This window comes from Drosophila bipectinata, chromosome 2L, assembly GCF_030179905.1.
Source record: "Drosophila bipectinata strain 14024-0381.07 chromosome 2L, DbipHiC1v2, whole genome shotgun sequence".
Lineage (NCBI taxonomy): Eukaryota > Metazoa > Arthropoda > Insecta > Diptera > Drosophilidae > Drosophila > Drosophila bipectinata.
In genome coordinates this window covers 20,857,168-20,882,228 of record NC_091736.1, presented here as the reverse complement: position 1 = coordinate 20,882,228, position 25,061 = coordinate 20,857,168, and the positions used below count along the sequence as shown (strand labels likewise).

At 41.3% G+C, this 25,061-nt stretch overlaps 2 protein-coding genes across 4 annotated transcripts in view; both read left to right on the top strand.

Moving 5' to 3' along the window:
* The first annotated feature begins 2,913 nt into the window (after positions 1–2,913).
* The window catches only part of bru1 (bruno 1), a 96,899-nt gene continuing 74,751 nt past the window's right edge, over positions 2,914–25,061 (top strand). For 2 of the 3 annotated variants that reach the window (XM_017244295.3, XM_070277387.1), the window contains exon 1: positions 2,916–3,230. The gene's annotated coding sequence lies outside the window, so the exon portion shown is untranslated. Of the gene's footprint in view, positions 3,231–25,061 lie in introns of all 3 variants that reach the window. The other variant, XM_070277388.1, reaches the window with a different exon arrangement.
* Positions 4,684–6,848, top strand: LOC108127311 (2',5'-phosphodiesterase 12). The gene is made up of 2 exons (XM_017244301.3): positions 4,684–4,836; positions 4,908–6,848. Exon 2 carries the CDS (start codon positions 4,978–4,980, stop codon positions 6,751–6,753), a length of 1,776 nt encoding a protein of 591 aa, XP_017099790.2. The 5' UTR covers positions 4,684–4,836; positions 4,908–4,977; the 3' UTR covers positions 6,754–6,848.

Here is a 25,061-nt window from a genome sequence, read left to right as displayed (position 1 = left end):
TCAATAAAGGCTCCTTGTCCTCAACATTGTGTTTGCTTTATTTTACGGCATTATAATTGATTAAAATGTTATTATATGCATATCGCCTCTGCCCGACTGACAGATTAATTTAACAAGTTTTTATTAAACCCGCGGAGTGTTTAAATGATTTTAATAATGGCTCTGCTTGTTTTAAATATTTATTGTTTTTTTGTGCCTTTAACCCATAAATTCATATAGCTATCAAGCCATATTAGTTTTGAAGTGTGAACATTGATGATTCATACTAGAGTAAAGACGACATAACCTAGTCCAAATCTACCTGATTTTGGGCCATTCATTTATTCACCATCTGTTTATAATATCTGTCGAGGTATTCCGAAGTCCCTCTACAAATCAAACGACAAATCCCGGATCTCGCTGCCATTCAATTAGCCATAATTAGACGGAAGTGGCCGTCCAGCCAGCGAGCATCACTTGTTGCATGAATAATGGTGGTCCTTAATAGTATCGCCGGACGGGAAGGACTCTGCTCCTGCAGCCAAACAGCAGTTTGGTTTGCTTTGACAAATACAAGTTGCCTCCTGGCTCCAGGACCATAATCATATTATTTATGGTCCTCGGGGGAGCGTCGCCGAGCGGAACGGGAAGCGATACAACTGGCTGACAATTTATAGATATTTTGTTATTATGGAAACGGAAAGGGGCGTGGTCTCCGAAGACGCACATAAATTGCATTGATTGGGGGAGGCAGAAAAATAAGCTCAAAGATTTGTTTCCCCTGTGCTTGTTAGAGTCCCTTCAGATCTTCCCTTCCGTGTTGTGTTTTGCTCATTGTTTTTAACATTTTTTATGCATATATATATACCGTTCTTAACTTTATTTTGCGACTGTTTGTGTGGATTTTGAGTTCCTCCTCACCGAACGCATGTCGGGCATGTAAAGCTTCTTGTTTACGCTTTTCGCATTGTTTTCCCTCAACTTTTAACATATGTTTTCCCATGTCTTCCAAGCGATTTGCTGGCTATTTACCGAATGCACCAGCTCTGACAAAGAAAATCTGTATTGATGATGATGCCCCTCACTGAGACACGAACATAAGTGAGGTTTCAGAGTGCATTCTTAGGATATTTTAAAGACTCGATGTTAAGAGCACCCGTAAGTATACCGTGTCCTAGAAGCGATTCTAAATTTAATTAGATTGGCTAAAAAAAGAATATCCTACAAAGTAGTTGAAAGGTTATTGGGTTGCTTCCCTTAATAGAGGGCCTAATTTTAGAGGAAATAAGCTTAAAAATGTATATTTTAAGAATAAGGTATTCCTTTCATATATATAGTACTTTGATTGCCCTTCTTGGCAAACCAGTTGTGGTTTTTATTTGGCCTGGTTGTCCTCGACAATTATTTCACCCACAGGAAACTTGGTAAAAGCAGCGCAACAAGGATCCATTTTATGATAATTGCCTAGCAGGTGGAGCCCCAAGGAAAACCCAGCGATGTGCTCTAACTGCCTTAATTTGCCGCTACCTCCCCGCGCCAAGCCAACTTTTCTCCGACCAGCACTCGGCACTCACTTATTATTAAGTTGTTTTCAAAACTAGTGGCGGAAGGTGGAGGGCGGTCCTCCTCAGTCGTCAGCTCCCAGCAAAAGTTAAATTATAAAATCGTCAAAAGCCGACAAAGACATTCTGCGCCTATGCAAACACAGCCCCACACCCGCAAACACGCTCGAGGAGAATTTTTTGCAGAAAAAATACCAGAGGCGGGCGAGCCGGGAAGGGAGCCACTTAAGATGCTTAGCGCCATAGCAAGCGAAAATAATGACGCTCATAAAAACTAACTAAACACAAAAATAAAGCAAATACATAGACGGCAAATGGTGTAGGTTGGCGGGGAGGGGTGGAGTGTTTTTAAGCTGGAACGCTCCCTGAATGACAACGATAATGATGTGCGATAATGTTTGTTGTTGTTTCGTTTGCTTTTGTTTATTGTGCTCCTTCACTCCGAAATGCTGGCATCATGATGAAGATGTTGTTCTTGTTCTTTTTGTTGTGCAGCTAAGACAACTGTCAAAGACTTTGGCAAAGGATTAGTCCTGGCGCATCCTGGACTTGTCAGAAGTTCGAGTCTGTTAGGTTTTCTATAAAGTTTATTTTAGGAATTTTTATGATGAAATTGTCATTAAATTCTGTAAAACACCAGAAAAATTTAATAAATACTGCAATAGGAACTTTTGAAGAAATTATTGCCAATAAAGAAACAAGATTATAGCCAAATGCTTCTCATTTATATAGCTTATTGTTAAACAGCTTATCAAGTATGTGTAAACGCCATAAAATTAGTATCATCTTGAACAAACAGGGTATCCTGCTACCGAAATTGATATCCTTGTGTCGCTTTCCATTACTCCTGTCTTGCTCCTATCGCAGGCGTAATTAAAATTGCAGCAGACGTTGTGAAGTTCTGCTGCTCCTCCGACTCCCGCCACCGGTTCGTCCTTCCACCTCGATTTAATCGCTTTGACTGCGCTCCGTCTGTAATTTATTTATTGCTGAAAATCGTTACTGGTCTTGATTTTCCCCCACCTGCCGGCGCTGTTGCTTTGGTATTTTTTAATTGATTAGAAACGTGAGTTTTGTTTTGTTTCTTTGTGTGTCTTGATTGGCTTTGGGCCAGAAAATTTTCAGCCTCATTAAATTGCTTCTGTATGTTGGTCTTGCCAATTTTAGCAAATGACTTTCTTGGCGAAACTTTTGAGTTTGTTGATTCTTTTATCTTTAATGTCAATGTGGCGGGAGGCGCCTCTATAGGCCTTATTGAAGGATTACCTTTAGTTCTTGGCAACACCGATTGGTAACTCCAATTTTTTAAAAACCCAAAAAGGAAAACTCCCGATCACGTTGGCCCTGCGCCAGATCTCAGAGCTTGTCAAATCGTAAAAGTCGTAAGAGTCTCAGTTTATTTTAGTCGTATTGTTTCTAAATCAGATTGTGTAACGTACAAATAATTTTATAAAAGTTCATCAATTTTTCGGCTTTTTGGTGGCAAAATTCTCAATGTGTTTACTTTTCGGCCGTACTGCGTCACGTTCAATGCTTTTATAAATAATTATATAATCACAAGACCGTTAGTTCCTTTCCCATTATTAACAAGAACCAATAGCCCAGTGCATCCGCTTTCGGCTACAAAATTCACAAGTGTTAAGAAAAGGAAAAAACAAAAAGAACGAAATCTTGCAGCAACCGAATCAGGTAAGTGCTCGTCCTGTGGCGTCCAAAACGGATATTATACATGGTGGGGGAATGAATGGAGGACTGCGATCTGTTCGTGTGGGTGTATGTGAGTGTGCTGCTTCCTGCAGGCTTTTTGGGGCTACGACTGGGGGATGGATTATCGCAAGGACTTGACCCGGTCGTCCTGCTTGAGTGGTCTCAATAGTTATTGAAATTGCAGGGACTGAGCTCGAGGCCACTTAATTGCCGTTCTTTAAGCCTTGTCCTGCTGCTTTGGCCGGAGATGCCACACAGAAAGCACGATTGGTTGTGGGCCTCACATAGACACGTTGGGTTAGGGGATATTCCATTTTAGGATTTGTTGTTAAAGACAAAGCCTGCCATGGTACTAATAAGACAATTTCAATAACGTGTCCATTTTTCCGTTCTAGTCCCTGGCTAATTCTTTGTGATATATTCGAGCTCCAGGACATCTCTAGTTCGGCTCAATGTAGGAAAAAAAAACAACAACTGGGCAAGAACTGCTTCTTTACCCGCAGGTGTTGTAATCCAGCAACGAGTCCTGGACCCGAGCCAAAGCTGCTTTCTCTCTGAAGTGCTAACTAATTTTGTTGTTGTCCTCCCCTCCCTTCGACTGCCCGTCCAGCACATCCTCAGCGTCCTCTGGCTTAGCCTCACTCCCAGGCTCATCCTGTTAGTCATCATCATCGTCCTCCTCCTGCAGTTTCGTTTTTGGTGTCAGCAACATTTCTTCAATTGGTTTCGTTTGCCCGGCATGGTCCTGCTCTTGCTATCCTTGTTAGTCGATTTTTCTTCGTATTGCAATCTTTTTGGCAAACTCTAGAGCGCCAAGCAGTTGTTGACTCTGTTTCGGGGCCAAGCCAATTCCTTTTGACCCGGCCGAGTCGCCTCTTGGCTTGTTTCTGCTTTTTATGCACTCGAGCTTCATGCACGGACCTTAACCAACCACTCCGCCTCTCTCCCCGCAAATACTCACATGATCTGGCTCCTGTTTCGCATTTTTATGGCCGTCGTCAGAGTGGTCCTTCTTACCTTTGCCAGTCTTCCCGGCTTGTCTCATATGGATCGTAACATTTGGCTTAATGTTTATGTTATTCGCCCCGAAAAAGAGTTCTTAAGTGAAATAGAAGGTTTTATAGTTGATGCTGGTGCTTTCGCGAAAGTCTTTGAGAACTTTTCAAAATTAAATTTCGTGGAATGCGGTTTTTTTTCACAAAACAGGCGCCCTATAGTCTTAGTATTTAACTATATTTACGTTAGTTAAGTTTATATTTTTATTAAAATTATATATAGCGTAAAGAATATCTTACAGAACGTCCACTTGCAAAAATTATAAGAGCTATCTGGTTCTTTTTATTTATTTAAATATTAGCGCCGATAGCTGTTTCGTTATCGACGATCGATGTTTTTGAGGCGCCCTCTGTCGGCTGTTTTTGTTCACTGCCATATGCTGCCTATTGTGAATGTCAAAACAAAGTCAGCTGTTCGCCTCGTTGCTGCCGGTTTATAAAATAAATTGCGAAAGGTTGTGCAATTTTAGCAGCTTGTACTCAAGTTTCGCGGAGAACTTTTATGTTTGGGTTAAAGGTGACTGCCCTGAAGTGTAAGCAAGCCGAATCGTTGCACACAAAAACGAAAATCATAAACGTGCGGTGTTTTCTCTTCTGTCCCCAGGAGCCTCGAATTTCATCACAGCTTCTGCCACTGAACTCAATAAATAGCTAAGTTTCTTAGTGCGGCGTTCATGTTTGTACAACTAGCAAAGGGTCGGCTTGGTAACAATTTGAATCTCACACCATTCCGGTTTCTGGCTCGACGCGCCAGGATGGACACGGAGAATGTTTATATTCGAAACGAGAGCGACAGCAATGAATTAAACATTGCCTTCCGATATGTCAATGAAAAGTTCAACGTGGACCGGGAGTTCAACTTTTGCAGGAAGCCGGAAGAGCTGACGCAGACTGTCCTGGCCAGGATCCAGACCAATGTCCACAAGGAGCTGTCCAAAAAACTGAAAAAGAAACTCGATCAGCTGCCTGCCGAAGTGAATGTGAATCTCTACCAAGAGGGCTCAGATGCTTCTTTCAATGAAATCACGTTCGCAGAACTGCTTAGCAGTAATGTGAACGGAGTTAAACTAAAGGTCCTGGAGCATTCCTTCAATATGGTGGTCAACCCGCCCTGGGTAAAAATCCTACAGCTACCAAAGTGCATCTTGGCCGGATGTCTGGTATATCCCACAAAGTTCGAGATGCAGTTCGGAAACCGGGAGAGCAGTGAAGGCACGTGGTACAGGTCCAAGGTTCCCGGAAGTAGTCAGTGGGAGCTTTGCGGCCAGGGCTTTCGCTACGAGCCCAAGTCTGAGGACATCGGGTACTTCATGAAGTTCGTAGTCGCCCCGAAAAACGACAAGGGAATGGTGGGCCCGCTGATGGAAAGTGTTTCCAAGTCTGCAGTGCTGGCGGGACCAGGGACATGTCCCTTCGAAGCGCGACAAAAGTACACACCGACATTCCTGAAAGGCTCCGATGAATTGCGGGTAATGACCTATAACCTCCTGGCGGACTTGTACACAGACAGTGACTACAGCCGCACGCACTTGTTCCCCTACTGCCCTCCCGAGTATCTCCAAATAGACTACAGGAAACAACTCTTCGTGAAGGAGATAACTGGCTACCATGCGGATCTGATTTGCCTTCAGGAAGTCGACCAAAGGATCTTCGACGTGGATCTGCAGGAAGTCCTCACCCAACCGCCAAATAATTTCCAGGGCTTCTTGTCCCAAAAGGGCGATTGTCCAGAGGGTGTGGCCATTTTCTACAGAACCTCACGATTCGAGCTGATACAGTCCCACACATTGAACTTGGGGAAAAATATTCCCACCCTGGATATCTTCCAGAGCCTGTGGAGTAAAATCAAGAGCAATGGCCAGTTGGCGAAGAGAATCTGCGATAGAACCACAACCGTGCAAATATGTTTGCTGAAAGTGAAGGACTCTGACCACTTCGTGCTGGTGGCCAACACGCATTTATACTTCCATCCCGACGCGGATCACATCAGGCTGTTGCAGATGTGCTTCTCCATCATCTACGTGGAACACATCCGAAGTGAGGTTCTCAGGGACTTGAACATTGCCAACCCCAACAACGTAGGACTCGTGTTCTGCGGGGACTTCAACAGCACTCCCGACTGCGGGATCTACAAGCTGATGACCGAGAAGGTCGTGGACTCGAGCCTGGACGACTGGCGCAGCAACTCCGAGGAGGCTGTTTCAGGGGTGGAGGTCTCACAGCCCTTTGAAATGAGTTCGGCCTGCGGCACGCCACCTTTCACCAACTTTACGACTCTGTTCTCCGGATGCCTGGACTACATCTACTACCAGAAGGACCGATTCGAGGTGATGCAGACTGTTCCCCTGCCATCCGAGGCCGAGTTGAGAGAAAACACTGCCATACCGTCTTCGGTCTTTCCATCAGATCACGTGGCTCTTATAGCCGATCTCAAAATTAGGCCAGCTTAGGATTTTTACTCGGCGCTAAGCCCCAAAATATAAGCATTTTGTGAAGTTATTAAGTCAGATTTAATAAATTTGTTCGAGCAATAAAAACCATCTAAGTCATAGAATCAAAAGAAATTCATTGCAAGGAGGGTTTTCTGCAAACCATGCAGAAAACGGCCCAGTAGTAATCATAAAAAAAGGCGTGTTTGCAATAGAAGCCAAAATAAACCGTCGGGGGTAAGGAGACAACAAATTAAGTTAATCCCTGAGTGGCTTAGCTCGCTGGCAATCTACTGCCTTTCCTGTCCTGTGCCAGAGCTCCAGCTTCTGTTTCTGTTTTCCGGCTGATTGCAGCAGTCCGGGCAGAGCGCAGAGCAATTAACGTGAAAATTCGCCAAGGAAAACCTTGAGAGGAAGGTGGGAGAAACTCACAAACAACAAAAAATCCTTAAAAGAAATCGGAGAGAGCATATCCGGCAAAAAATATCCCAGGCCAACTGAAGTGATTTTCGCACTAATTAACTGCACTTAGTTGACACATACCAATCTATTCACACCGACGGGCTCACTCACACACCCTCCCAAACAGGATACACAACCACACACACAGAAACACACCCAAGCCCTATAATCAGAGCCAGTGCAGCATTTTAATTGGTTTCCACAGTGCTGCCAATATAAAGTCCCACATGTGCAATCGGTATTTTCCACAGAAATTATTAGAAAGTAAATGAAATGCGACGGGATATGTTGGGGCTACAATAGAGGTTGGGAAAATAGGTATGGGATTATGAAGAAATCTATAAGTGGTTGTTTAAAATTGAAATCATTCCTAGAATAGATCGAGCAAAGTTTCTTGACAAATTTTAATTACAAAACATAAACCATCGAATGGCTTTTATATTCTCTACCTCGGCTGTTTCCATTTATGTGGCGTTGTTAAGACCAGCAACTCTATAATTACGTGGGAGTGTGTTGACAACTAACTCTTTGGGTTCGAAAAACTAGGGGGCTGGCATGCAGGAAGCTCTGCTTTCAACTCTCCAAAGGACTTGTTTCAGCTGCTTTCTTCCTTGCTTACTTACCGGCGCAAGGGACTCATTGTTTTGAACATCAAAGTGAGTTGCTTGATTTAGCAGCGATTTTTCATGTGTCACGGGTATGGAAAATTCAAAAGAACTAATGAGTTATGGCGACATAAATAGAAATAATTAAATAGTCCTTTGATGGAGCTCATTAATTGTGGATTGAAGAAAGTATTTTCTTTTCCAATTTCCCCTTGTTTTCGGAGAAACAAATCTAGTAATATATTTCCCATTATGGCACCTCGATTGGCAGATTGGCTTACCGTATTTATGGCAAAAAGTAATCCCAAATTTATTCGAAAATACATATTTATATAAACAACTTAATAAGCCCTCGACTTCATAAAAATGGCCGCAAATGACCTCCGACCAAGGGTCACCGGCAGGCTGGACATTTTATTTACTTTGTTGATTAAGCTAAAATAGCAAAGGGCGCACGGCTGGGCGGGGGAAGAGAGATCATCCAAGTGGCAAAGTTACGAGGCAGCTGCCAAGGACAAAGCCCTGCACAAAAAACTCGCCAAAAAATTGGGAAAAGAAAAAGCAAACGGAAGCATACGGAAATGCCGGCAGCGTGGATTACATTAACGCAGTATTTTCATAGACGAGGGTGCAAGTAGTTGGGGCAGGGTCTGGGATGGTGGGGATTAAAGGCAGGCACTGGGGTGGAATATGGGCGGCAGGGTGCGAGTTGGCAAATTAAACGCCCACTTAATCTTGGCCAAGTCAACTTGTGACACAGAACTTCTTTGGTGGGACAGGCGACCAGGAATGCTGCGTGGACAAATATAACACAGGGATGACAGGGATATGTAAACCATACCTATAAAATAGTTTTAAAAAATTATTAAACTGCTTAGTAGTAAAGAACTTTATTTAATAATATTATTAACTTTAATGTAAAATTTAAGTGTAACCTTGACTATATTTTTCCAGTGCAGGCTGTAGAGCCAAATTTAAAAAGGTATTCCAAGAGGACTAGGGGGAGTGAACGCAGGATGATGTCCACGCTTTTTGGCAAGTTCAGGGACACTGCCAGGGGAGAGTGTCAAGATCAAGTCTGCAGCTCCCCTGTTCCTTCACTGCACCCCCCCAGCGGTCTAGTCGGTTTCAATTAATTTCACGGCGAAGGGCAAACAGCGAATGGCTGTTGGGAAACTAAAAGAAAACTGTTTTCCAGGCACTTTTGTGTCAAAAAAGTTGTCGTCGCGACAGTTCTACTGTATCTCCGTCTGGGTGTCTCCTCCTCCCGCCCTGATTCTTCCTGATTTCCTTACCCCGCCCTGCCATTCCTCGGCATGTTTTTATTTTATATCTGTTTTTCGTCGAGTGCAGGAAATGCGTACTTCCTGTTTGTTGTCTCTGCAAGCTTTGGCATATTTGCGTCCCTTCCTCGCAGTCTCTTTGGCCTCTCGTCTTGGAGTCCCTAGGCGCTTTCCCTCATCCTGTGGGGTGTGTAGAGTCTGGCGAGTTTGAGGGACAATGAATGCACTTGGGCTGCCCTTTCCCGTCTTCTTTACATCTGGGGCTGGGGTTGCCCCGTAAACATTTCGAACTTCCAACTGGCGCATAATTTTGCATGTCCTTGTTTTGATACCCTGTCTTAAGGGTGAAGCTATAGAGTTTTATTAACCAAATTTAAGCTTTAATTTGGAATTATATCTTAAGAAAATAGCATGGGAACCTAAATAGATTATGTGCCTGGAAAACTTATTAGCTTTTATAGACATAAAGGTTTTCTCATTTTGTTTATGGAGCAATTGTGTATAGTAGGGTGTAAAGAATCCTTCATTTAAGTAAACTCTTTTCCCCCTTCATCGCGCTTTTTATTTGCGACTGCATGGGACAGAAAACCTCTGCGTTGCCCGTTCCGCCGCTTTTGTTGAAACTTGCTACCATTTATCTGTTTTGTGTATGTGGAGATGGTATATCCTTCAGCAGGACTTCCTCTCCAGGCTCCCTATTTCTCTTGCAGCTGATTCCTTATTCGTTTCGGTTTATCCTTTGGGGTGCGTTGGCTTTTTTAGGGCCTCAGGCAGTGTTGGGCATTAATCAATTAATTTGTCAATTTTCTTGTTAATTGACTAAAAAAGTAATTGCAATTAAATTAATTACAATTAAATCAATCGCAATTTAACTTTTAATTGTACCTTGCAATTAAATAATTTGATTAATGTTTGTCAATCGCAACTTACAATTAAAATAGTTGCAATTAAATTTTTTAGTTGTTTTATAAAACAATTAAAACTAATAATTAACTTTATGTATCAAAATAAAATTAGTAAAGATTTAGGAAAACATAAACTTGTGTTTATGTAGGTTAACATCGGTATCAACAAAAACATCGAAAAACTTTGGAAAACATCGCTAAAAAAATTGTTTTTCGATGTTCGATGCATCGATGTTTTCAGCATCACTAGTTGAGTGCTCATTGCTAGCACGAGTCGTTCGTAAACTAATCACTTTACTGGTGTCATGTAAGTTTTTTTCATATATAAATGTTCGTGTTTTAGTTAAAAAAATATATTGTTCCTAGACATGTAACATAAAATGGCGTCGATAAACGAATTGGACGAAGACAGTAACGTTTCAGTGACTCTTTCGGTTTCGGACATAAATGATTCATTAGAAACGGTTTCGCCTGTGACACCAACCGACACCGCTGAAAGTTCATCATCGTCGCAAGCGCGGCTTCACTTACTGGATGGTGCATTTTTCAAATACTTGCCTGAAGAGTGTGCGGGTAATAAAATCACAGCGCTTTGTATGAAATGTCCACGAGGTGTATTAACTAAAGTTAAAGGATTTCATAATTGTACGTCAAACTTTTTGAGTCACCTAAAGCGAAAACATGGGCAAGATTGCATCGAAGAATACAAAACCTATGTAAAAAAAAAGAAAAGTGAAGTCCAGAAAAAAGGTGATACTTTTGTCAAAATCACAACTACTAAAACAAAGAAGTCGATTGAGAAGAACATTACACAAGAACAATTTGATGAAAATATTTTGAAATATTTTATACATTCCATGATTCCATTGCGTGCAGTGGAAGATCCATATTTTTCCAAAATATTCACGGATTTAAATATATCAGAAATGGGGTTAATTTTAATGAGTCGACGCACACTAGGACGTCGCATAGAAAAACACTACGAAACGCAAGTAGCTAAGATCAACTCAGAACTAGAAGAAGTTCTCTATGTATGCACAACCATAGATATCTGGTCCTGTAAAAAGAGAAGTTTCATCGGAGTTACAGCGCACTGGATCAAAAATGATCTACGCAGAGTGTCAGTGGCGTTAGCTTGTCGAAGATTCAGAGGCGTCCACAGCTATGATAGGCTATCCGAAATAATTCAAGAAATTAACGGTGAATTCGATCTCAATACAAATAAAATTGTTGCATCGGTGACGGATAATGGAAGCAATTTCGTAAAAGCTTTCAAAATGTTCGGTGTTAAATTCACCAATATAAACATTGAAAATGAATTTATTCTCGACTCTCATCCAACAGAAGCTTCTTCCGATTCCGATGTTGAAGAAGGTGAATCATGGAATTTAGATGATCCTGAGCACATTTTTTTCCTTCCTGCTCATTTACGATGCTGTGCGCATACTTTAAGCCTTTGCGCAACTACGGATGCGAACAAAGTTTTAACCGAGCAAGACACGCCCCTGTCGCAAATGCATGCTGCAGTAATGAAAAAATGTAATGTTCTGTGGAAAGCTGCAGGGCGACCAAAAAGTGCCGAAATAATACAGGATGTGTTAGGGCACACGTTAAGCCGACCTGGCGAGACCAGGTGGAATAGCTTGTTTGATGCCCTCCAGCAAATCTTAAACATTAAAGAGAAAAGCTTACTGTTACATAGATCATTAAACATAAGAAATACTATCAAAGAAAATGAATTTGATTACATACAAGAATATTTGATGTGTACTTCCCCAGTTGCAGAAGCACTCGATATAATGCAAAGTGAGACTAACACCTATTATGGGATAACTCTGCCGTGCCTACTTGCGCTGAGAAAAAAATTTCAAAAAATTGAAAAGAAAAACAACTTTTCCTTTTGCAACCCGTTAATCAAGGCATACAGAGAGAGTGTTGAGAGGAGATTTCAAAAAATGTTTGACGTCACTACTCCTGAAGCGGAAAATGCGGCTATTGCGGCATTATCTTACCCAAGATTCAAAAATAAATGGTTGGCTTGTTTTGAGCCAAACGATCGTTCTAAACTTCTGAAAATTTTCAAGACCTGCATTTCCAAACAAATGAGTGAAAATACAGTAGCAACAGTAGCAACAACAAAAAGTACCCAAGAAAATATTTTTTTTAATTTTGACTCTGACTCAGACTCGGATATTTCAAACTCAAGTAAAAACGGATGCTCCTCCGATGCCCCAATGACTAAAGCAGAACTTTTGATGTTGCATTTTTTTGCCGAGGAAAGCCAAGATTTACAACTTCTCAATAGATATCCTGAGATAAAAAGTGTTTTTATTAAATACAACACACCTTTGCCATCGTCAGCTGCAGTGGAACGTCTTTTTTCTTTTGCGACAATGACAAATCTGCCAAAGAGTCACAAACTATCAGACAGTATGTTCGAGAAGAGAGTGGTACTGAAGTGTAATTTAAATTATTACAAGAAATTTTAAATTGCTTTTGTCTGTCTAATCATGTTAAATTAAAATTATTGATTATTATTTGGATCGGTCTTTTATTTTATTCGGTATTTTATAATTGTTATTTTTAATTAAATTTAACAAAACAATTGAAAATTAATAAATTGTTAATCGTTACTAATACAGTTAACAATTAAATAATTGTTATTTGAAAATTTTCACAATTACAGTTGAATAATTGTTAATTGTTGTGGTTACATTTACCAATTAATTAATTGTTAATCTTTAATTGATCTTGCAATTAAAATTTGCCCAACACTGGCCTCAGGCAGGAGCTTAATCATTGGAAAAATAGTTACTTTTCTTAAGACTAAAATTTTGAATATTTTGTTATCTCTTTTAATGGAAAAATGAGTAATACTTCCATGCTTGTGTATAATGCCTGCACTTGATTAGGTCATCTCACTGCTGAAGCTCCTTTGTCAACTTTTCATCATCAAATCATCATAATCAACCTCTCGGGCTGATGTTGTCATAGGTCAGTCGTATTCATAGTCATTCTGTTGCGCAAAAAAGGAAACCCCAAGGATGGCCAGAGTTGGAGTTGCCGGCTCTACTTGTCAAGGACTGCGACGAGGGAACAGAAAGAGGCCCCCTTTGTGTGTCCTTGTGTCTGTCTGCCTTTTCACGAACATGCATATGAGTCCGCTCCGTGTTGACCTAATCCTCCCACGTCCCGCCTTTCTCCCAGAACTGCTGTGCTTAGAAGTAAGGACAGTAGACACATCACAGAGGCAACGACACACTCCGCCAACAGTAGCAACAACGGCACTACAATAACCACAGGAGCAACAGCCCAGAGCTGGCGACCACAAACCCAAAGTTCTTCGCGTCAACTTAATGGAGTTTGGCAAAATGTCCCGTCCAAATGACGGAAAGGGTTACAGAAAGCCAAGCCGACTTATTGAAATCTCTTATAGAATATCACTAATCAATTACTCTCTTTGAGATAATTTTTGGACGTATCATGGAATACTATTTCAAAAATAGTAGGAATAGGATTTCTTTTTCAAAAAGGAGTTTGAATGCTGCAGAAAAGAGCCTTACCCTCTGCAAAGGGCATAAAAGAGCAGAAGACACTAGACATCGGAGAAATTGCACGAGGCTGCTACCGCAAGGTTTCAAGTGCTTTGTTCCTGTTTCCTTTACAAAGATTTTCAAAACCTTTCTCCGTCCGACAGCCCTTGGTCCTTTCTGGCCCACGACTCTACGGCTTACCACATGTGCACTTTGTAATCTGGCGGCGTTATTGCATTGCGTTGCTCGACCCCGTGGTGGGCGGTAAAGTTATAGGGGGCGTGGCAAGGGGGAATGTGATGTCACCTAGACTTGAGTGCATTTTCCTGTGGTCGCCCCATTTCAGTTGCCTAAGAAGTTTATTGGGAATTCAAGGACCAGCTCCTATCTTATCAGAAATTTTGGTTAAATTTTTATTACGCCTCCGATGGACCTATAATTGGTTTTTGTTTTATTCTAATATTAAATATTAGAGACTTGTGACTAATCATCCATAACCATTGAGGTAACAGCTTTAATTTAAAATCTAATTTAAAACCTTACCATTCAATAACGAAAGCCCTTTAATAAATCAATTCACATTGAATTAAAATCAAATCATTAAATTTCTTCGGGGGATTCTTATTAATTATTAAAAAATGGGCTTTTATCTTTACAAATTGCTCTTAATCAAGAGTATATCCCGAAAAACAATCGTCTTGTTACCTTTGACAGACCGCAGCCACCGCAAAGGAATTTCCACTCTCTGTGTCATACGATCTGGTTCCGTCTCTGATTTCCGGTTTGTCTCCCCTCCCCCTTCTGTATCCTTTCCCCCTGGAAGCTTACCTTAACCAGAGGGCTCATAATCGCATCAGGAATTTTCTTGTTAAGCGCCGGGGGAGAAAAAATACAACGAAATTTTCGCAACTTTTAGCACTCGCAGTGTGGCCGTAGCCGAAGAACCGGGCGGACCCCCGGTCGCGGGGCGAAGAAGGGCCCTTTATGGACGGGGCTCAGGTCCTCTACCCACACTTCCCCTCACAGTTTGGATAGAATAAACAAACAGCCAAAAGTTTGTAAACAAAAATTCTGTTAAAGGGGCAGACGCTCACTCCGCCGGTTGAGGATTCCGGGGGGCGGAGATTCGCAAACTAGATGGGGAGGATGGGGGCTCTGGGGTCAGAGGTTCCACGGGCCAAAATGCGGGGAGCCAGGAAAGTTTTTACATCATGATGCGGCGATGATATGGATGGGGGAGTGTGACTGCTGACTCCTTCTGACTGCTCTTCCGACTTGGTTGTATCTTCTCCGCAGCCCCCACCTCATTACCCCTATACTTTGGACCTATTGTTGTTGTCGTTTCTGTTGCCTATTTATTGTCCTCCAGCTTAGTCCCGCTACATTACAACCCTCCATCGATTGGATACACTCCGATTCTACTTAAACTGGCTCTTGAGTCTATGTATTTCAAGTTTTAACTTTTTTTTTATTTGAATTACAAAAGTGTCTTGTTTTTTATATCAATAAATATAGATATTGCAGGGTATCAGAGGCTCCAGTTGTGGATTTATATTTTTCATTAAGCTTTTCCTTGCCGCCTCTACCACTTTTCGTGGTCAAAGTTGCCGGTATTTGTTCTTTGGCTGGCCACACAGTTCGTTGTCAACGTTTGTGGTGGATCCTGTTGCTGGTGTTGCTCTTGTTGTTATTCGTTGTTATCCCTGTTTCACGTCCATCAGTGGGTAAGTTGGTTTTTTGTTTGTGGCTAAGATAACCCAAAGGATTTACTTCGATAAGACTAAAGGGCTTAAAAATGAGTATAAGGGCAATTCAACAAGAAGTTGACTTTCATCAATAGATACATAAATATAGAACTTGCAATTAAGGCTGGAGATTCGATTGTTCCACATTATTTTTTATTTGTTTACCTTAATTTTTTTTTCAATGGGGTACCTCAGTTTCGTGTTTGTTTTGGGCTTTTTTAGAACTCTAGACGTTTCTTAACCGTTTCTGGACTAAAATATCCCTTAACCGTTACGGCCTTTTACGCATGCGCGCTCTTTCGTCAAGGACATAACTCTCTTAGGAAATCAAATAGTTACGAAGGAACTGATTCAAAATTGGCACTTTTAAAAACAAAAAAGGATGGATACAAAATAAATTCTTGAACATCTTTAATTTGAATTCTCGCTCCAAGTGTGAATAATTATTCATATATTTAAAAAATTATAATAGTTTTATTCATTATTTAATTTAATTTTGTGATGTGGCCCTTAAGCTTTGGTCTAACAGGTTGCTATGATGGCAACATGTGGAAGAGCGGAGTCGGCCCGAAAGGACCTGCCAAAAATTGGCGAGAGTAATACACATGCTTCCGAGAGAAAATGGAGCCACTCACTCATGTTTTTAGAACAAGTCGTTTGCCGCTGTAAACAGAGAGCCGTTCTGGCAGAACTCTAGGCGAAGGACTCGGCATTCCAGACTGTGTGTGTACGAAATTCAATTTGACAATTTTCCGACTCTGGGCCGAAGCTGAAGGGTATTTAGTATAAGTCGTGCTTTCAATCGGTGCGGATGTTCTGACCAGCAGCGGCGTGTCCTTTGTCGATGGTTCATGTCAATTGTCGTTCACCCGTCGTGGTTTCGTACGCGCTGTTGGTGGCCCTGAGTGCGCCCACTTAAATAGGCAATACTTTTTTAAACTCGCGCTTATCTCGCCCGTAGCCCAATGCATCGGGCTGCTTTAAAGCTGTCCTTTGCGGGTCTGGCCGACTCATTTGTTTGAGAGAATAATTAGGCGCGCCAAGAATCAGAAATTCAATCAGTCTAAGTGGAAAAACTTGTGTACGATTGTGTGAAATAAAGTACCCGATTTCAGCAAAACAGCCACTATGAAAGGCTTCTGTCCTGAGTTCTCAAAGAAAACTGAAAAGTAAGATTATCCCATGGTTTAAATGTTTGAATATTGTGCAAGTGAATGGAGGTGGCGATTCCACCAACAGAGTTATTAAATCTTGTCTTCCTTAATTATTGAATTTAATGTTTGCTTAATGAATATGAAACATTGGTTTTTAGCATTCATTAGGTAATAGTTGTGAATAATTTGCAGATTTGTGGCTTGTTTCCACCTCTTATGCTGTATTTTGCTGCCTAGCCTTATCCACAATGGGCAACAACAATTACACATTGTTACGTCTTTAGACTGTTTCCTTTCGACTCGTCCTTCTATGTGTGTCTGTTGTTTGCATACCGGAAATGCAAAACTTCAACAACAGCAACGGCATCTGCCTCGACGTCTTTCTTCCCTTTCTCCGCACTGTATTTTCCAGTCTTCTCTATCCATTTCCCCATGTCCATTCTCCACATTCTTTTTCTGCGAAGTTCTGGCGCGACTGGGTTGCAATTGCAATTTTCATTTCCGTTCTTGCGGCTGCTAGAGATATGAAGAACAAGTTAAAAATCCTCAGAATTTATTAAAATTAAACGTAAATCAAGTTCTAGTTTCTATAAGGTGTTATAGACCTTAATAGCGATGCCCCCTTAAATTCCTAAACAGCCGTTTTAAATCTTCCTCATTCATAATTCAACATCCTATCGATTTGTTTGGTGAAGATATTTTGGTTCCGCTCTGGAACTGAGTTCTTCACTTCAAACACCACAAGCAGAGCCATAATAAATTTTTAATTTCATTCCGCCTTTTGTTTATTTGTTGCCTCAATTACATTACCAGAGGCCATTCCCACTCGTTCTTTGTTAAATTCGTTTGCATTGTTATGCCCGGCCGTTGTGCCAGTCGTTCTAAGTGCTTCCAACCGCCATTTTGTGTTTGAATAAATATTTAATTGATTTTTAATATGCGCCATGCATATTTGATAAGTGTTTTGATTTCTTCTGAACGCAGCTGGCGGCCAGTTTGATAAAAATCGAATATGGCAAGTCCATTGCTGGTGTTTCCATTGTCCTGTGCTATTTTTGATTAGCCAGTCCTAAGCCAGGCCATTTGGCAATTGCTCTCCAAGGAAAGTTAATTAATACGTAAGGTTTTTAACAACTTTATTCATAAATTTTATTCCATATAGAGCCAAAATTAAATGAGCAAAATACCTCTACGACTATCGAGTTTAAAGTGCATCCAATTAATTTCATATAAAATACACAAAAATATGGAAATATTTTCATCGAGTGCCGTTTAAAATTTATTGCATAAATGTTAGACCGCAAATTTCAATTGCCAATTGCTGGCCAAAAAAAAAAATGACAAGAGAGAGAACACAGCAAACCCAAAACCAAACAAAAATGGAAATTTTTGCAAATCACGTGCCGACGCGGTTGCCTGGAGGAAATAAACGCGAGTGCGTTTTTCTTCCTGGCGTTTTTTCACGCGTCGCCTGTTGACAGCAAAAGGCATCGGGAAATGGATAGGAATAAGATGCGAAAAAAAAATTGTTTGAAGGAAGACTTGATTTTAATTGAAAAACAAGATATGGATCCAAGCTGGATACTGTGGTTTTATAATTTCAAACAATCAACTTTAGGAACGAACTTCGCTTTTAATTAAAATTTAAAGTGATCAATGGTGATACGATTTGACCTGAAATCTAGTTTGCATAAGATTGTCAGGTGTGTGATTTATGAAATTGAACCTTGACATTTGCTGGACTTGATAGATAAAAACTAGAGATAAATGAAAGTGTTTTCAAAGAAAATATATTTATTTTTGTTTCTGATAAATACGTATACGTATCCCGAACTTGTTCTTCCCCATCTTGGCTTCTTCGCAAGACAGTTTTGAGCTCCTAAACCTGAGTTATGACTGTCATTTATATTCCGTATCCATCCCCCATCGAAATTCCGAGCTGGAGCAGGGAACTTCCTCCCCAGTTCATTGACCTCCCTCGCAGCGCTCCCCGAATTAATTTTCCTCGACCAGCAAATATCGAAACTCTTTGCGGGAAGCTTGTTTACCCAAGAGCGGGACGACCACAAGTTTCAACTTACATTTGCCCATAATTATGCAATTACGTAACCATTTAAATAGAACATCGGACGAATTCAAAGTGAAATGAAATACGCAGACGGAAAGAGTGGGGAATCGAGGTCCTGGCGGTCGGAGGGAGACAGACTGCCTTTGACGTGACTTGACTGTTGTGTTGGCGGTCTGCGGTTTAAAAGGAGGGAAGTCACTGGAAGAGCTCGTCGAGAGCCAGACTGCCTCTTACCTCCTTTACGTAACTAATTCCCCCCAGATGGGGCGGGAAGCTGCCACATAAAAAGCTGGTGCTGGCTGGAAAAAAACAAGAAGCACTTCAGCTATTATTACAAAGGATAGTAATCAATGCATATTTCAACATAATCCGTCAAAGGATGCTTTTAGAGTGGTTTTTTGTAAGCCTTTAATTTTCTTCAGCTATTATTAAATGATTAAACCTTTTATGGTTTTTCTGCATGCAGTAATTATTTTACAATTTAAAAATAGGAAGTATAAAGCCGAGCAATGTAGTCCGGTTTTGTGCAATTATTCCAGCTCGGAATGTATAAAGAGTGCAGCTAATTCAATCCCAGTCATTGGGATTCGCTTTCAATCGGATTTTCTCATTTCTCCTCATAGACCGTCAGCAGCTGTGGCCTTGCTTCGTTTTGTTATTGGCTTCCCTCGTCCCTCTACCGGTGGTCCTGTCCTGTGTCCTATGTTGTTGGAGTATCTGTTTAGCAGTGCGCTTAACTTCACTTCCGTTTCCGCTTTGAACGGCTTCCGTTGAGCGTTATTATCTAACTAACTAGTGGCACTCGTGCGCGTAACGTTCTTTATGTGTGCCGCAGAGTCCTTTGCCCGCCGCCCTGCATCTGTGTCTCGTCCTGTATCTTTGCATCTGGGCTTCGGTCTCAGCCTCGGCCTCAGCCTCAGCCACTCCCGACAACGTCAGTGTTTGAAAAATTTAATTACAAACTCTCTGAGGCATTATTAGAGAGATAACAGGATAATAACGATGGGCAAGGACGTCGCCACCGACGCCGCCTCATCGTCAGTCGGCAGCTGTGCTCCATTTTTCCTTTATATTCTCCTGCTCCTTCGCCTCGTTATCCTTTATAGGCCGAGTGCCAACGTCCTTCTCGGGTATCGGGCATGGAAATTTTGTTTACTTTTCTTCCGTCTGGCTTTCAATTAGTTGTTGAGACGGGACTGCACGTGACGGGCATTTGACAACATGCATCTCCCAGCTTCCACTGTTCCACGCAATTATGCCAGATAGTTTCTTCTGATCCATGGCGAATTTAATTGCAAAATACGCTACCGCAGGAGTGCTCGTTAAATGTCCAATCAAATTCATTAAACTGCGTTTAACGTCAATCTATTAATTTTCCATATTTTCAAAGAATGCAACAACTGCCCTATTTCGAATAAAGATCTCCCCGATATTTCTGGGAACTATATTCGGAAAATATCACACTTTAAAATGAATATGAATCGACCTCGCCGGCATTAAGTATACGCACCGTGAAACCTTAATCCATGCCAACAATTAAAGGCTTTATTTTGTGGGGCTGGCTTGGCGCGGTTAACTGCCTGAAAAAGTGTGCCACATCGGGCAGCGTGGCAGCGTTTTTTGCTAGCCGCTAATTGCCCTCGTTTCGGCCACAGAATGAAATCGAACAACATAAACATTGTTTTCTATATAAAAATTAATTCGCCTGTAAAATATTGTTTTTTCTCTGCCAATAATTAAATTGAAAGCGCAGGAGAGTTTTGTTTTATAGTTAATTAATAAATGGCCTCGAATGCGTTTGCGATGTAAATGAAAACATTTTCGCTCAGCGATTGAGGCTAAGCCTGTAAATTGTTTAACAATAAACGAAATAAAAACATGCCATTCTCTCAGATATTGTGCGGCGTTTATTTTAATCTCTTCCCGTAAAAATTTACGTGAGTCTATTTTTTATGGCTTTTGGGTTCTGCCTTGGCCAAGTAAGTCAAGCCCCAATACAAAATTGGAAGCCCTGTCTTTGCGGAATCATGTAAGGATACAAAATCTGCAAAAGGCAAAGGATGCATAATGAGAGGCGAAGGAGAGAAGCCTTCTTCCGCATTGTTCTAATTGTTCAAGTTTCGGATAAGCTGCCAGGCATTAAAAAGTGCTGGCCAGCCCAAAGGAAACATTTAATTAAAAAAGTTTGTTCAGTTTGAATTTAAAAATTCATTTGAAAATTGTGATGTCCGCAAACGGAGAATAATTTTGTGTACTGTGGCAACTGTTTGGCCAGCTGGCACAAATGTTTGGCCAAAAGGCGGGCAAAAAAGGCGGGGCTCTGCACCAGGGTGTATAGGGCTCTGGCAGTAAACAAATTAGTTCGCAGGCATAAAGAAAATGTATTGAATATATGCCAACGTCAGCTGACGCGCCTCAACAGCGAAAACAACAAAGGGAGCAGAAAGTCCGACCGCAATGCAAAGCATAAAAAATGCAGCGAAAATGGCCAGTAAATTGTGCACCATCTGAGCCAAATAAATAACAGTAACATGAGGGAAGAACTAAGAACCTGGCTAAGAGATGAGCCAGATACCCTTATTTACATCGAATGTTTTTAAAATTATATTTTACTTTGTTGTATAAATATATTTTTACGGAAAGCTTTATATTCAAAGCTTTTAAGTATTTATTAAATGATCGGAAAACCTTATACTTAATATAAAACCTGTGATATAGGCGTGATGGCCTATATTAACTATACTGTCAGCCTTGCTGAACTCAGCGGTATTTGGGTCGTAATGTCGAAAAACCACCGCCACCACCTGCAACAACAGCCTTCAGCAATAATTCAATGGATCTACCGAAGACCATATAATAAAAGTGAAAAATAAGTTTATTTCTGAAAAATTATAATTTTTTAACCAAAAATCTTCAATATTTTTATTCTTTATCCTTTTCTTAAAATTATTTAAATCGCTGCCTAGCCTTTGGAATATGGTCGAGAAATAACCTAAGTGATTTATTGCTCCCCTAGTTGCCTTATCTGTCTGAAAACATTTTGATCGCATTTTTTAGGAGCATTAACATAATCTTTATGACCTCTGCTCACATTCCAGCCCCTTTTTATGCTTGTGTGTGCGGCCAATTAAACCCGCCCATATACCATATAAATAAAAATAAACAATTTCTGCAAACAAAAATAAAACCGAGACCGGAGCAGGCAGGCGGAGTAGCGAAAAATTTGAACATAAAATGAGCAATTTCCATGAAAATGTTAAGAAAAATGTGGCAAACATTTATTGTTAAAGGGCCAAGAAAGCGGACGAGGACCATATGGAACATAATTTAGTGAAAAGGGGATGGGAGAAATAAAGAGTCATTTGAGTGCCGCCTTTTGTTATGCACAGAGAAAAATATGAACATAAAATGTGTATTTCCTGATGCCCGGCCCCATGCCCACTTTGGCACTCGGAAACAGGAGTAAACACATGTCTGGTGGAGCGCATCAAATGGCGGAGAGGGCGCAGGACCAAGCACACAGCATTCGCACAATAGGCCACTAAAATATTATATCTAATAAACCAAAAAAATAAAGAAACAGACAGGGCGAGGATGAGATGAGAAATACATAAAAGCGGCAACAATAACAAAAGACATCAATCATAAGTCAGTGGGAACATGTCTACATAATCTTTCTGCCCCGGCCGCCCACTTATCCCCCGACTTTTGTGTGTCTTTATGTATATTTTTCTAGAGAAACATTGAAAAATTGTTCGGCCAGGGGCCAGGGGCCCGGGCCAGGCCAGTGTGTGTCTGCGTGCCCATTGACATTAAGTTTGCTTGTGCTTTCCTCGGGCGGACATCTTTTTCCGCTCCGTACTCAATCTCAGCCTGCTTTCTGGTGGCATATGTTCATTAAATTTATTAAATTACGAACACACGCGGAGCTCACAAGAGACTTGAGTCCGGGCAGGACTTTCCGAAGGCGCGGAGGGGTGGTCATAGACTCCTGCAATCTGGTCCTGGCAGATGTTCGGGCATTGAGAGCATTTAATAAAGACATGACCCGCCGAGGACACATGGCAAGAGCTGTTGCTGAAGATGTGCGCTAATTGGGCTGGGCGAGTCCTGGGAAGGACAAATTGTCTTAACTGAGATTCATTAAGTTGGACAAGCAAGTGAAGCAAATTACAAACCGAATGGGATCCTCAAATATTAGTTTGTGAAAAAGCAAACTAACACTGCACCCATAGGAGGACTCAACTCATTCAATTCACACTGCAGGGCTCTCTCACTTAATTGTTAATATTTTCGAAATAAATGCCGCAGGTCGTAAAGCCAAATCTGGGCGTAAAAACAGTGACAGGAATCTAATCTCCGTCGCTGTCCGACGGCTGTGGGAGGCATAAAAGTGTCCTTGACATAAAGACGTTAGAGCACACGGCAGCGTCTCTATCTGGCACGGCCACGAGACCTTATTAAGACATTCAGGTTGAAATTTATACATATATAAAAGTAGGGAAACAGCTACGAAGAGGTCTAGAGACTGGCGGCAATAAAGTCGAGCCAGAGCGCAGCTGAGTTTCATGCAGAAATTGTGAGATTTATGACGAGGCATATCCTCCTGCCACCCAGCGTCCCACCACTTCTCCACGAAGGCGGAAAGTGGAAAAGCGAGGGCGGGACGCAGAGCAGACAAGGTGACTGCCGCAAGTGCGGTTTAACTGCCAAACCAGATTCCAGAACTCGGAATCCAGTCCCAGGAACCAGAGCAAACAAAAAACATTTGCCGACTTTTGGGCGTCTAGCGCGGTACAACATCGGCGTGTTGTTGTGCTGTGCTCGGTTTCGGCTGTAATTGGGCCAAGTTCTCTGACTGCCTACAGCCAGGCTTGAATTTGTGCAAGTGAAAGCGAGTTGAACATTTTTAAATTTCCTATCTAGAACGGATGGGGAGCTATGTTTATTGTGGCTCTAGGGAAACTCAGCGTAGTTTAAAGAGCAATCATTGTATCACATTTTATTATCTATGTAGGTTAAAAATTAATAGCTTCTAAATCATTAGTCTATCGTTGAATAAATTATTGGCGTTGCAACTTAGGCCTTTGCATTGCAAAAATCCTTAACCAATTTCCTGAATTAAAAATGCATGGAATTTCAAATGGTTAAAGGTATTTAAAGAGCATCCCCATCCTGCGATTGTTTTTAAATGTACTATTCCCCAGCCCATGAATAGTCTGATATCCTTCAGAATGAACGCGCTCGGACAAAAACGATTTCTGAAAAATTCCCGCAAACCAAACAAACGCTCGCCACTTCCGTCGAGGCGAAATAAGTACTCCTGACAGCGAATATTTGTATATAAATACGAACAGAATATTCTGCCATAAATGAAATTCATTTGGTAAAATGCATAAAACATAAATCAGGCCCGGCGGAGCGGGAGGCCTAAACAATGCCTGTCTGTCTGTCAGACGCACTCAGCGCTCGGCGTCGACGAAAATTTAAATGGTCAACAACATATAGGAAATTAATAAAATATTTAAAAAGCAGAGACTGCAGTGGAACCAAACAACTAGCACAATACATTTCAGGCAGCAATTATAAGCATATTAAACTATTAGGATTTGCATTAGTATGTCCCTGCGTGCCCTGCGTGAGTGTTGGTGCAGGACTATAGTGTGTGGATGTGTGTTTTTATGATGGCTAGTGCGGGGTTAAAAATCTGGCGCAACTTTATTATGTAGACGCAGAATTTGCATATCAAAGCTGCTAATAGAGAGCCACGAACAGCCAAACAAATGAGTCGGACACGCACATGCTCCAGTGTGTGTGTGTCTGGAAATCTGTGGCTGCACTGGTGTGTGTGGGTTCATTGTAATGTGTCCTGGCCGTGCGTGTGTCTGTGTCATAAATGCGTTATTTATGAGGCATATTAACAAGCGACAAACGACGGCGACGTCGACAACGACAACATAACTCATACGCACTGTGTTCTGGAGCACATTTATTGTATTCAATTATTGATGTAGTTCAGTTTAGCAAGAAGTTGCCAGAGCTTTAATGCCGCTTGTATTCACAAATTGTACCTATAGGATTGCCATGAAAACAAGCAATTAATATTGGATGGCAGGGAATAAAAACGCTCCGCATTTCTGTTATTATTCAGGCCTAATCCAGACAGCATTGCTCTCCAAAGTAAATTAAATTCAAGCTGCAAAATCGAGTCCTACAAATCTCAGCATTTCCACAGACTAATTCAATTTGGAAGGTCCTTTTTTTATTTTGCTTGAGTACACAGAAGGGGGGACAATGGCTGATAATATTTTTGTTTTTGGACAGACAGAACCGGACAGGCGACAGGACAGATAACGAAATATATGCGGAGGGTCCGGTGACTGGTCAAAGTCACAGGACACAGGACACCTGCAGATTGTGTGCAAAACACAGGACACACCTTTGATAGCCGTGCGATGGGCCGACACAAAGTCGAAAAAGGGAAAACGGAAAACAGTTTCACCTGCACTCTTTGGCGCATTCTCCTGGCCTTTTTGCTGATTTCGGCCACATTGTCTATTACACACGAATTAAC